Source organism: Salmo salar, chromosome 02 (genome assembly GCF_965601325.2).
Source record: "Salmo salar chromosome 02, fSalSal1, whole genome shotgun sequence".
Lineage (NCBI taxonomy): Eukaryota > Metazoa > Chordata > Actinopteri > Salmoniformes > Salmonidae > Salmo > Salmo salar.
This window is the reverse complement of record NC_138292.1, coordinates 52,329,484-52,343,837: the sequence shown is the minus strand read 5'-3', so window position 1 is coordinate 52,343,837 and position 14,354 is coordinate 52,329,484. Positions and strand designations below refer to the sequence as shown.

The window sequence follows — 14,354 nt, the reverse complement described above, 5'->3', positions numbered from 1 at the left end:
TACAAACCTTGGGCATTAGTCAAGGCGAATTGATTAATGATTATTATCTAGATATAAAATTATTTTAACAATAACATAATGTCCTAGGGTTGTCATCTGATGAAGATCATCAAAGGTTAGTGCTGCATTTAGCTGTGGTTTGGGTTTATGTGACATATGCTACCTTGAAAAATGGGTGTCTGATTATTTCTGGCTGGGTACTCTGCTGACAATCTAATGTTTTGCTTTCGTTGTAAAGCCTTTTTGAAATCGGACAGTGTGGTTAGATTAACGAGAGTCTTGTCTTTAAAATGGTGTAAAATAGTCATATGTTTGAAAAATTGAAGTTTTTGCATTTGAGGTTTTTGAATAACGCGCCACGGGATTACACTGGCTGTTACGTAGGTGGGACGATTTGGTGCCACCTACCCTAGAGAGGTTAAAAACACGATGCAATATCTAAAGGCAACTTATTAGTAGCAAAACCTTGTGTCTTTATTTTGAGGTCTCCAGATTGACTTTAGTTGCAGTGTAACGTTAGCAAGCTAGCTAAGAGTGAGTGGAGACCACCACACTTTTTCTTACAAACTTTGCTAGTTAATGACAACATTGTCATCTGTCTAAAGTAAATTCGATGACATGATGATAATGGCAGTCGTTTCCTACTAAATATTTGCCTACTTTAGCAATGTCATCGTATTTCGAAGCCACTATAGTGTATTTTTGGCTCCCATTCAAAGTCATTTACTTTTGGACATCAATGTGGCTGTAGAACGTTGATAACAATGCCAACGACTCGACCACGTGATGGAGTTGCAACCCATGAAAATGTAAGCTCCAATTCAGATACCTACTGACTTTGTCTCTACAAATGTGATCAAGTTGCTTGTCTCACGCAACATACGTTACAGATTACATTTACGGAATGTCTCTCTCTCAGGCACAGACCTATCAGGTAATGTTATCTTCTATGGGAAGGGTTTTGAACGATTAGACCGAAGAGACACATCGAGTCATCAACTGTCTGCCTGACTTACTTAACCGACCTTACTCTATGGACCTCTCCCTTCTTTGGACCACTCTCTTCTTGCTCAACACCGACATCTGAAGCTATCACGAGATATCAGGCGCTTCCAGTATTAGGCACTTTCAGGTTCTGAGAAAGGGGGGTCGGCAACCCGCGGCTCTAGAGCCACATGCGGCTCTTTAGCGCCGCCCTAGTGGCTCCCTGGAGCTTTTTCAAAAATATGAAAATGGAAAAAGATGGTGTGAATATATTTTTTGTTTTAATATAATTTATTATCCAATGCTGTAAAAATGTGTATAATAAATATTTAATTTCAACATTTCTGTCAACGAAGACTTACGTCATAGCCTGCGACACACGTTTCTTTCAGCTCGGCGTAGTGCCAGACAGGTGGCTGTTGCAAACAAACCGGCGGGTGTGTCATGGGCCATGGATCCCAAAGGGAAAAAGAGAAAGATAGCTGAGGAGAACAGAGGATTCCACAGTTCTTGGACCGAATCATTTGCTTTCATTGCCAATGCGGAAGGATTGCCTGCATGTTTGCTTTGTAATGAGAAGTTGTCAAATAAAAAGAGTAACGTGGAAAGACATTTCCATTCTTCCTGACAGTTATAGGAACATGAAGAAATATGCATTTGGAGTATTATCCATCTTTGGATCAACATACCTGTGCGAGCAAATACCGCACCCACCTCACAGATGAGAGCTTGCAGTCCTGCGTGAAGATTAAAGTTACATCATTCATGCCCGATGTTGAGAAGCTGTCCAGTGATGTCCGAAAACAGAAGTCACATTAAACGGGTAAGAATACAATCCTGTCATAGGCACATATTTAGTAACAAAGTGGCTGTTTTTATAAAGTGATTTCTGATTTTTGTCAGTATATATTTGGAATGACACATAGGGATATTATTGTGTTTTGTTGCTCAGGTCCGAGGATGGCTGCATTGTATTGTGCGTGTCAAAAGAGAAGAGGGTGCCTGCTGCATTTTACCCTTGCACATTTGCAGAAAACTAAAGAGAAGAGGATAATGCACAGAAATCGAACTTAAACTGTATTATTTTAATTTTATATACTTTACCTTTTAAAAAGGCTGCTGTTTTATTGCACTCTGTCTGTTGCCCAGATAAGGGGGAAAAGAGAAGAGGATTGTATCGTATTATTGAGGATTGAAAAGGACCGCATTTTATTTCCATGGGGAGATCTGAAATTACAGGAGGCCTATTATGCACGTTGCACATTTTGTTGTTGTTTTTTCGAATCCTAAAATAAAAATGACATCAAAAATCTGATATCTGTATTGTATTTCTAAAATTTCATCAATGCAACGAAACATAATACATTAATATTATAATGGAAGTTAAACTTAAAGCACCATCGAACAGCAGAGTAGTCACGTGGTGCGTCATTCTCTCCAGGATGCGCTGCAGGTAAAATAAACGTTTAATCATGAATGCTCATTATGTATTTGTAGCGTACTTATCATTTTGATAGTAGGCTAATATAGCTAATATAGTCACTTACAGCATGTGTTGCCTTCATTATAAGGCTTATATAAGGCTTTTAATTTTTTGCGGCTCCAGACAGATTTGTTTTTTTTGGTCCAATATGGATCTTTCAACATTTTGGGTTGCCGACCCCTGGGCTAGCCCATGCATTAAATTAAACTGAAACAGTATGACTCCACCAAGGCAACATACATAAGGTTCAATATGTGTATGATTACATTTTCACAGCACAGCATCAAAAATAAAAAAATAATAAACCCCAATGAGTCATGCACAACCCATGTCCAAATTATTTAAAGCTTGCTTAATAACCCGTTTGCGCGCGTTGGAGTTAAAAATAAATAAAAAACGACGACACACATAAAGTCCAGAAGCACCTCACGTTGTGATTACTCACTACTTGTTGATATTCCTTCAGGGAAGTATGGCAGTTCCTTGCAGGTTTCCTCACAAAATCCACAGCAAGCACCGCTATCAATGCAGACAGTACTCCTTAGCCGTAACCGATATACCATGGGAACATGAACTCGTTATGCTTTCCCAAGCAATTATCTCTCGGTGTTACACGATGCTAGGCTAACCTCAAGTCTGTCAAATACCTCCACTATGAGACGGTAGTTTCAGTCTTTACTAAGTCTTAACAAAATTATAACAACTCTCTTATAAAATAAAATCGTTATTTCCCTTCATGTGTTAGTAGGTATGGGTTTTGTTCTAGTTTTGTCGTCTTCTTTTATAATTTTCTTCACCAACGGTCCTAATGTAAAACGACCATCCTCTTCTCAACGTCTCTTTCCCTCTCTTTTTTCCCAAGCTCCCATTAACCAGGTCCACTCTCCCATTGGCCACAGCTTAACAAGCGACCTTATTGGTCAAAACTTAAACTTCAAAGTAAACCCAACTATTCACTTATACATTAAATACATATTTATTAAAAAATAAATGCATTAAAAACATTACAAGTTAGGAGCAATTCAATTACTTTTTAAATATAATACCAATTAATTATAAAAAATAAACTCAATATTTGTTTTTTACAAGAATAAACTCAATACCTAGTTCAAACAATGGTATTACATGTATCTTGGTGTATCTGTAAAATCTATTGGTAGCTAAATCCGGAGAAATTACGGACCATGTAAAAAACTGCTGGTCACTAAATCCGTCTAGAAGGACCAAGTAAAAAACGGGTGTCTGGAATGCCCTCACCCGTCTGGTGGGGACTTCCGGTTAAGCACTTCCGGCCAGAAGTTCGCAGCTAGCTAACTAACTCGCATAACTTCCCAAACATGTATTCATGCAAAACGGGCATTTAATGTTCAGTAAGGGGATGCCACAACAACTGGCAGAAACGGAAGCTGTTCATGGAGCAGGACGGTTTTGACCACCAAACTTTTTTGATTTGCACCCACCTCCTATGGATGAGGAGTCTCTTCGGCTTTGGCTCAAAGCATTGAACTTGAAGAAACCACCAAACCGACCCTATGTGTGTTCCTATCACTTCGTGGACAACAGGCCGACTGAAGACCATCCTTTCCCTGGGAAGTGCTCCAGTTAGGCTGGACTCATGACATTTTTAACAATGCTTTTTTCTGATAAAAGAATTGTCCATTGCATCCGCCGTGGAGCCTAGTTTCACAATATTACCATATCCCAGCTGTTTGCCGTAGTTTTTAAATAATCACAAAAAACAGGCCTTATTTTAGGGCATTTTTCACCCTGCCAGCTCCTATTAGTTCTATTGAGCACCGTGGCACCAACTCGCTTTCCGAATGTTCTATTCCCAGCCCATTGTTCTACGTCACAATGCCTGCTTCGCTATTGTTGGCAATGAGACCTGCCCACGTTGTAACATAAACAACAACAAAAAATTGCTCATGGAACTCTGAGGTCGTCCCATTGTTTCCTATAGTGGAAATATACAGTTGAAGTCGGAAGTTAACATACACCTTAGCCAAATACTTTTAAACTCAGTTTTTCACAAATCATTTAATCCTAGTAAAAACTCCCTGTTTTAGGTCAGTTAGGATCACTACTTTATTTTAAGAATGTGAAATGTCAGAATAATAGTAGAGAGAATGATTTATTTCAGCTTTTATTTCTTTCATCACATTCCCAGTGGGTCAGAAGTTTACATACACTCAATTAGTATTTGGTAGCATTGCCTTTAAATTGTTTAACTTGGGTCAAACGTTTCGAGTAGCCTTCCACAAGCTTTGGCCCATTCCTCCTGACAGAGCTGGCGTAACTGAGTCAGGTTTGTAGGACTCGTTGCTCACACACGCTTTTTCAGTTCTGCCCACAAATGTTCTATAGGATTGAGGTCAGGGCTTTGTGATGGCCACTCCAACACCTTGACTTTGTTGTCCATAAGCTATTTTGTGTGTGTGTTTTGGAGTGTCAGTGTAGTATGTGTAAGTGCATGGTTAGAGTCCAGTGAGTGTATATCGAGCCTGTGCAAGAGAGTCAATGCAGATAATAATAACAAATATTAATAAAATAAGGGTGTCAATGCAAATAGTCCGGGTAACCATTTGATTAACTGTTCAGCAGTGCTATGGCTTAGGGGTAGAAGCTGTTAAGGAGCCTTTTGGCATTCCGGGACCGCTTGCTGTGCAGTAGCAGAGAGAACCGTCTATGACTTGGGTGGCTGGAGCCTTCGACGATTTTTAGGGCCTTCCTCTGACACTGCCTGGTATAGATCTTGAAGAATATTGAAACGAATAATGGGCAAATGTTGCACAATCCAGGTGTGGAAAGCTCTTAGAGACTTACCCAGAAAGACTCACAGCTGTAATCGCTGCCAAAGGTGCTTGTACAAAATATTGACTCCAGGGTGTTAATACTTATGTAAATTAGATATTTCTGTATTAAATGTTCAATACATTTGCAAACATTTCTTAATATATGTTTTCACTTTTTCATTATGGTGTACTGTGTGTAGCTGGGTGAGAGAAAAACATATTTAATCCATTTTGAATTCAGGCTGTAACACAACGAAATGTGGAATAAGTCAAGGTGTATGAATACTTTCTGAAGGCACTGTAGACAAGGATGGGGGCTTGGGGTTTTGATGGGAAAGGTCTAGACTTTACAGGGAAGGACCATGGTTAGCAGGTTTGGCCTTCATTCCATTTCAACTCAATTAACTCTGAAAATGAAGTCAAATGCAGTTCATGAGTTCACTCAGTTCAGGAAACAACAATATCATTGAATTGGATTTTCTACGTTTTCTAATGTCCAATTGCTACATTTGCTGAGCTGAGCCAGACTGGAATGGAATCAGAGTTTTGCAGGCAGATCACCCGTGATACAAGTCAGTATTCGACATCCATCAATGGCTGAGGATGTCAGGATATGACGTGGAAACCGGCCACTAGGGGCAACAGTGAGCGCTGTTACCTTTAAGTAAGTTTGGGTTTTTCTAGGACATTGTGGATGTGGATAAGAATCTGCCTCTGACTCCAAAGGTTTCATGGTTGAATCCAGCGATAGAAAGTCATTTTTGATAGTTTTTTTTATAAGCCTATCCCAAACCTTACCCCTTACCTTAACCATTTGGAGTTAATGCCTAACCTTAAGATTTCGGAGTTAATGCCTAAACTTAACCCTAGCCTTAAAATCCGGAGTTAATCCCTAAATTTAACCTTAAACACTTTGAGATTTTACGTTTGGAACAACTTTGAAATTTGAACTTTGAGAAACATGGTTGAATGTCTAATTCTGATGTGAGACTGTGAGACCTTGCAGAAATGTTGACACTTGCTGATAGATTTGTGGATCCAGGATCACATGTTGGGATGTGGCTCCCTCTAGTGGTACTTTTCCATATAGACTTACCCACTCTCCAGGGTTTTGACAAGGGTTTTATGTTAATGTCAGCTCTAAAGACTTATGGTGACGGCATCAACAATCTCTGCATCATTCAAGTCTGTTGCTTTGTGAGGTGTTAAAGTTCACAGATAGCCATTGTTATGTAAAAGACAGCTGAAAAGAACACAGAGCATTGCCTTGGCCCCAAATGAGAGCAGGTCTACCAGATCCATGGGTAAAATACTGGGCTAAATCCTGTATGTAAATGCACCATTAGAAGCTGGATGTAGAAACCAATGGTATAAATTCTGGGTGGTCGTGGTTGTGAGGCACCATCTTTTACTTGAGCATTATTTAGGTCACTGTAAACAAGGGCAACAAAGCCTAAATCCAGTGATAATCAAAGAGAACAGAAAATACAACAACCACTGTTGTAATGTGTGGCGGAAAGAAGCAAACATTATTTTTGTCCCCACCAGTGACTACGCTTTTCCACTTGTGCTCTAACTAGCTATCCCCCTTTCCCTTTCTTTAAATATTCTCATGAATGGATTTCACATGAATTCTTGGTTATTCCCATCTATGCAAATAGTATGTCCGGCATCTAGTGGTGTTTTGCAGTATGACATGACTGGAGTCCTGTCTATCTTTGTAACATGCTGACCAGACCAGACGTGTCGCGTGCGCAAGCGTTGCAAAAAACATGTACACATACATGTTATTCAATCATTGCACCCACACTGAGCATCTGCTTAGCCAGGTGCTAAAATAGAACTTGGTTCTATTTGTGACACTGGACGGCGGGCAAGTCCTGTATCTTCCATCTCCTCATTGGTTTTTAGGAGCATATATCAAATCAAAATTCAAATCAAATTATAAAGCCCTTCTTACATCAGCTGATATCTCAAAGTGCTGTACAGAAACCCAGCCTAAAACCCCAAACAGCAAGCAATGCAGGTGTAGAAGCACGGTGGCTAGGAACAACTCCCTAGAAAGGCCAGAACCTAGGAAGAAACCTAGAGAGGAACCAGGCTATGAGGGGAGGCCAGTCCTCTTTTGGCTGTGCCGGGTGGAGATTATAACAGAACATGGCCAAGATGTTCAAATGTTCATAGATGACCAGCAGGGTCAAATAATAATAATCACAGTGGTTGTCAAGGGTGCAACAGGTCAGAACCTCAGGAGTAAATGTCAGTTGGCTTTTCATAGCCGATCATTCAGAGTATCTCTACTGCTCCTGCTGTCTCTGGAGAGTTGAAAACAGCAGGTCTGGGACAGGTAGCACGTCCGATGAACAGGTCAGGGTTCCATAGCCGCAGGCAGAACAGTTGAAACTGGAGCAGCAGCACAGCCAGGTGGACTGGGGACAGCAAGGAGTCATCAGGCCAGGTAGTCCTGAGGCATGGTCCTAGGGCTCAGGTCCTCCGAGAGAGAGAGAGAGAGAGAGAGAGAGAGAGAGAGAGAGAGAGAGAGAGAGAGAGAGAGAATTAGAGAGAGCATACTTAAATTCACACAGGACACCGAATAAGACAGGAGAAATACTCCAGATATAACAGACTGACCCTAGCTCCCCGACACATAAACTACTGCAGCATAAATACTGGAGGCTGAGACAGGAGAGGTTGGGAGACACTGTGGCCCCATCCGACGATACCCCCGGACAGGGCCAAACAGGCAGGATATAACCCTACCCACTTTGCCAAAGCACAGCCCCCACACCACTAGAGGGATATCTTCAACCACCAACTTACCATCCTGAGACAGGGCCGAGTATAGCCCACAAAGATCTAAGCCACGGCACAACCCAAGGGGGGGCACCAACCCAGACAGGAAGATCACGTCAGTGACTCAACCCACTCAAGTGACGCACCCCTCCTCGAGAATGCATGGAAGAGCACCAGTAAGCAAATTGATAAAAAAACATCCCCACTAAATGTTTTTAAATGCTCGCAAATTTCTACAAAATGAGCACAAATTTATATTAAACATGGCTACAAATTATGAAACGAGCTCACGAATTGTAAAACGTCCACGTACTGTAATATACATCCACTATACTTTTAGTTTTGGATGTTATGATGATATTCCCTGGAGGTCGGGGCCCACAGGGCAGGTGCCCTGCGTGCCCATTCGGTAATCTGGCCCTGATCATGAAATTAAACTACAGGTATTGTTGTTACACATCCTCACACTGTCTTGGAGGATAAAACTGAGACTGTAGCCAGCTTACCTAATTTTATTGTCCAAAGAATGTTCTCATAGTCCAGAAGCATTGGATGAAAATCCACAATGTTGGTGCCATACAGGAGCACTGACCAATCTGCCTCCAAAAGAGGACTGCTGGTTTTGAGGATGGTGTGGAGGTCAGTGGTTGATGATCTGAGCACCCCCTGAGATGGTGAGTATGGTTTCAGTAGACCACTATTGAGCTGGTAGATCAGATAGGAGCTTTGAGGAAAGGTCATTTAGTGCTTTGAATGTGGTTCATATTGCCTTATAGTGAATTCAGGACTTGGACAGGGAGTCGATGCAGCTTAAAGATGCATTTACATGGGGGTTTGGATGATAGTGTCAAATTTCTTAGAATGAGCGAAAATATTGGAGTTTGGGGACTGGAGGGGATAATAGTCAAGTTGGGAAATGTGCAAATATTTAGATACAAACATATAGTCAAGTTGGGGATTATTCAGATATTCCTGTTGAAAAAGAGAAAAGACAGAAAGATATAATATTACAGTATATTAAATTCATCCCATTGGGCCAAAACTGGTTGAATAAACGTTGTTTCCACCTCATTTCAACAATCCAAAAAATCTGTGATGACGGTGAATCAATGTGGAAAACACAATTGGATTTTTTTCACCCAACTTTTAACCAACATTTTTGGTTAATTTCACATTGGTTGATTTCCCAAATTTAAATCAAAACTAGACATTGAACTGATGTCTGTGCCCAGTGGGATTGGAGTTCTGTAATCATATCAGCTCATTTGTCATACTTCTTCTAATCATCCAGAGAGAATGTACCTTTCTTTGAGGTTAACCTTTGAGATGACCTCCCTCAAGAATTCTCGCTCTTTCCTCGGAGTGAATTTGTCCCACATTTTAGCAAAGTCGCCATTGGTGGCCACGTTTCTCAAGATATTGCGACTATGATGCCTGTGGACAAAGATTTTAATATCATCTTAAACGTGCAACATATCAAATCATTTCTGCTGTCTGTGATTAAAAACAGTAATCAATTGATGGCAACCAGAGAAAAAATATCCCATCAAAATAAGACATATATTAGGTAGAATTTGCAAGAGGGTCGGTTTGAGTAATGCACCGCATTACCTGATCTACAAATCATCTCAACTATCTAACAACTGGGTATTAACCGTTCGTTATTATGAAAATCTTAGCGAATCTGCACAGCGCTTGGCTCAGGCCGACCATTGTGATCAAGTAGGGTTGTCTTCATTAGGCACCAAACAGAAGGAAGGAAACTGAATCATGTACTGACTATTTGGACTCATTTACATCTTGAATTGTTACCCCAATTTCGTGGTATCCAATTGGTAGTTACAATCTCTGTCCAATCACTGCAACTCCTGTAAGGACTCTGGAGAGGCGAAGGTCGAGAGCCGTGCGTCCTCCGAAACACAACCCAGCCAAGCCGCACTGCATCTTGACACAATGCCCGATTAACCTGGAAGCCAGCTGCGCCAATGTGTCAGAGGGAACACCATACACCTGGCGATCGTGTCAGCGTGCATTGCACCCTGCCCACCACAGGAGGTCGCTAGTTGGCGATGGGAGAAGAACATCCCTGCTGGCCTTTGGCTTCAGCTAAGCTTTTGGCTTTTTAACTTTCAAACCCACATGAGTGCCTGGACTTGGATTTTCCTATGCCACGTTGCTCTTATTTGTGTTTATAATTTTTCCTATTTGTTTTCAATTACTATTCCTCTCCAAGAGAACCTGTGGTTGTTTTGGAATACCTAAAATCCGCAATTCAATCCATGACACCCTTTAGCATAGATGCTGTAGACAGCATCTACGCTGTAGACAGCATCTATGCAGTTTTTAAATTACCTTTAAAAACTGCATTGTCGGCGATCTAGTGCTATAGCGAGCCATGGATTGAATCACGGCCTAAGTTAAGGCCGGCCATTATGTTTAAGCAAGCTACTTTACAGGAGGAACATCCCACCTGACTTCCTGTGCAGGGTCCACAGCCAGTTTACTGACAGCAATCAAGAAACGGTCAGTGAGGTCTTTCTTCCCCGACAGGAGACGAGCCATCCCCATGACCTCAGCCAGTCTCTCCAGGTGCTGAGCAGTGCAGCTCCTCACCGCTGCGTTACGGTGGCTGAGGAAGGAAAAACAGAGCACATCAGTTACATGTCATAGAGATACATGAGTTAGGAGACGAATGATAATGGATTGTATTGATGAAGTCTCATCGATGGATCAAAATGTTCAGTAGGACTTTATATTAAGGTCCCTTAATATACCATTTCTAAACTGTTTGGAAAGAGTTTACTTACCATTTATTAATCATTATTCCTACATTTGTAAATGTCAATAAGAAATCTATAAATTGTTATTTACACATTTATAAACGCTATTTTAAATGATTTGTTCATGATTTATCAGCTAATTAATAAGGTGTTTGATCATAGTATGTTCACAATTTGTAAATGGTTAATAATGTACTACTAATGTACTATAAACTAGTTAAAAAGGAGTTATTGTCAAGGCATTTGTTAATGGTTGATTAATGGTTTGACTCACCATTGACTCACCATTTACATACATACATATTTATAAATGTATTTATAAATGTCACGAATGGTGTATTTATTAATGAATGTGAGTACATGCACTTACTAATACCTCAGTGCCTCACTAATACCCCCTAATCTAAAGTGTTCACTATATATACTTTATAAATGTATATAAATGACTTGTTACTCCCCAAAGGCTAGCACACATCAGTAGATAGTAACTCTCCACCAATGGCTAAAAATAATCGAAATAACGTAATGGTAAAATAAGAAGTACACAACACAAGGAAGTTTAAGACATAACAAAAATATGTGATTCCATTAAAATGTGACGTCTAGCGTTGGGGTGAGTTGCTGCCAGAAGTGTTGTGGAATAACCTAGCATGCTGATGAAAAAGGCAGTTAATTAAAAACTAGCAGTATTTCAATCTTCTCGATTTCGAGGCTTGGATAATGGGACAGTTAGGAGTACAGTGATACCTTCCATCCCTGGATTGAGATACGTTTTCAAGCCATATCCCTTTTCCGTCACCACGGTGAAAACATATTGCCATAGGACCGTTTCGACTTGATGGCAGACTGAACTTGAACTGCAGTGCATCTCCTCGTCATGGACTGCACCAGATTTGCCTGTTCTTGCTGTGAGATGTTACCCCACTCTTCCACCAAGGCACCTGCAAGTTCCCGGACATTTCTGGGGGGAATGGCCCTAGCTCTCACCCTCCGATCCAACAGGTCCCAGACGTGCTCAATGGGATTGAGATCCGGGCTCTTTGCTAACCATGGCAGAACACTGATATTCCTGTCTTGTAGGAAATAATGCACAGAATGAGCAGTATGGCTGGTGGCATTGTCACGCTGGAGGGTCATGTCAGGATGAGCCTGCAGGAAGTGTACCACATGAGGGAGGAGGATGTCTTCCCTGTAATACACAGCGTTGAGACTGCCTGCAATGACAACAAGCTCAGTCATATGATGCTGTGACACACCGCCCCAGACCACGACGGACCGTCCACCTCCAAATTGATCCCGCTACAGAGTACAGGCCGCGGTGTAACGCTCATTCCTTCGACGATAAACGTGAATCTGACCATCACCCCTGGTGAGACAAAATCACGACTCGTCAATGAAGAGCACTTTTTGGCAGTCCTGTCTGGTCCAGCGACGGTGGGTTTGTGCCCATAGGCGACGCTGTTGCCGGTGATGTCTGGTGAGGACCTGCCTTACAACAGGCCTTCAAGCCCTCAGTCCAGCCTCTCACAGCCTATTGCGGACAGTCTGAGCACTGATAGAGGGATTGTGCGTTCCTGGTGTAACTCGGGCAGTTGTTGTTGCCATCCTGTACCTGTCCCGCAGGTGTGATGTTTGCATGTACCGATCCTGTGCAGGTGTTGTTACACGTGGTCTGCCACTGCGAGTATGATCAGCTGTCCGTCCTGTCTCCTTGTTGCGCTGTCTTAGGCGTCTCACAGTACGGACATTGCAATTTATTGCCCTGGCCACATCTGCAGTCCTCATGCCTCCTTGCAGCATGCCTAAGGCACGTTCACGCAGATGAGCAGGGACCCTGGGCATCTTTCTTTTGGTGTTTTTCAGAGTCAGTAGAAAGGCCTGTTTGGTGTCCTAAGTTTTCATAACTGTGACCTTAATTGCCTACCGTCTGTAAGCTGTTAGTGTCTTAATGACTGTTCCACAGGTGCATGTTCAATAATTGTTTATGGTTCATTGAACAAGCATGGGAAACAGTGTTTAAACCCTTTACAATGAAGATCTGTGAAGTTACATGGATTTTTACGAATTATCTGTGGAAGACAGTGTCCTAAAAAAAGGGACGTTTATTTTTTGCTGAGTTTATATATATATATATATATATATATTTACAAATTCATCACACATTTATGATTTTATATGGGAATCAAAAAGCTTTCATGAATGTTCACCATGTGCTGATGTGCTCAGTGCTGTCAACAGACCCCATTATGACATCACAATGTAACGGAATCCTTGCCATGATATCATTGCTGGTTCCATCTGACAAGCAACATTTCATGATAGTTCTCTCACAGAGATAGGTTAAGTTCTTATTTTGAGAGTGTTAACATTTATTATCAATGGCTTATCGAGGAAGAAAATCAAGTGAGTTTGACAAACTCCAGAAGGAGAACTCTCAGATGAGGAGCGTCATTGAAAACTTGAGGAAGCAAAACATGGCTTTAAACCAACAGGATGACCAGGACAGGTTTTCAAGTTTTGTAAGGCTCATCAGTATTTCAAACGTTTTTCAAAAATATCACTGTGTTTATTTTGTGGTTTCATAGACATACAGTAGGCCTACATCCATAACATCTTTAGCTTAAAAGCTTTATATGACACACTGTAGAAACTATTTTGACTACTTCACTTCTGCTATTCATTTCATACTATACCATTTTGATCCAGGGCTATCAGGAGAGCTACCCAATCCCAGAGGGCCATCGGGGCTTCATCAGTGATGCCAGACTTCTGCAGATGCAGAGAGCTGAGAGAGAGGCCATGGAAGGAAAGCAAAGAAAGATAAGTGCTATCCATGAGAATTATGTCCGGACTGCTCTCATCGGGGTTGGCAGCACCTTCGCGCACCACTTCGTCCCCTCTATTCAGTGCATTCCGCGGCCGAAAGCTCCACCGAGGCCTTTGCCACGATGGCTTGAACACATAGCTCTGGCCCCACTGAAGAACGTGGTGGGGGTGGACGGAGCCCAAGTTCGACCCGGATCTCACTCTCTGGAGTCCATCCAGGTAAATAAGTCATTCAGCAGCAGTAGCGTGCGGCCTGTTCCCGTCCCTCCCACTGGAGCTCCCTCCAAGAGGGGCAAGAAGAAGAAGGGCAGGCGGGGAGTCAAAGCCCTGAAAGTCCAGTTGGACCAGGGCTGTGCTGACAACAACGGACCCATTGACCTGATGGAGGAGGTGAGGGACATCGAGGCTCACCTGAAGGAGGAGGCCTGGAAGGTAGGATGGACTTTCAATTTATTGTAAATGTGAAAATTTGTGAAAACACAAGTGTAGACCATACTGTGAAACCAACAGTGCAGTTCAAGAAGAGTTAGGAAAATATTTAACAAATAAACTAATGTAAACAATAATAATAATAATAATAAAAGTAACACAATGACATAACAATAACGAGGCTATATACAGGGGGTATCGGTACCGAGTCAGTGTGCGGGGGTACAGGTTAGTTGAGGGGGTACAGTGTGCGGGGGTACAGGTTAG

General features: G+C 41.7%; 1 protein-coding gene across 4 annotated transcripts in view; it reads right to left on the bottom strand.

The window, feature by feature from the left end:
- LOC106586283 (uncharacterized) overlaps window positions 1-3,318 on the bottom strand; it is a 31,979-nt gene extending 28,661 nt beyond the window's left edge. Inside the window, exons 1-4 of one of the 4 annotated variants that reach the window (XM_082964469.1) lie at window positions 2,913-3,318; window positions 2,089-2,122; window positions 1,674-1,767; window positions 1,347-1,400 (exon numbers count right to left, since the gene is read on the bottom strand). In XM_082964469.1, the coding sequence (XP_082820595.1) occupies window positions 1,347-1,400; window positions 1,674-1,751 (132 nt within the window). In that variant the 5' untranslated portion in view covers window positions 1,752-1,767; window positions 2,089-2,122; window positions 2,913-3,318. Of the gene's footprint in view, window positions 1-1,346; window positions 1,568-1,673; window positions 1,768-2,088; window positions 2,123-2,912 lie in introns of those variants that run through there. The other 3 variants (XM_082964470.1, XM_082964471.1, XM_082964467.1) reach the window with 3 other exon arrangements.
- Window positions 3,319-14,354: the final 11,036 nt, after the last annotated feature.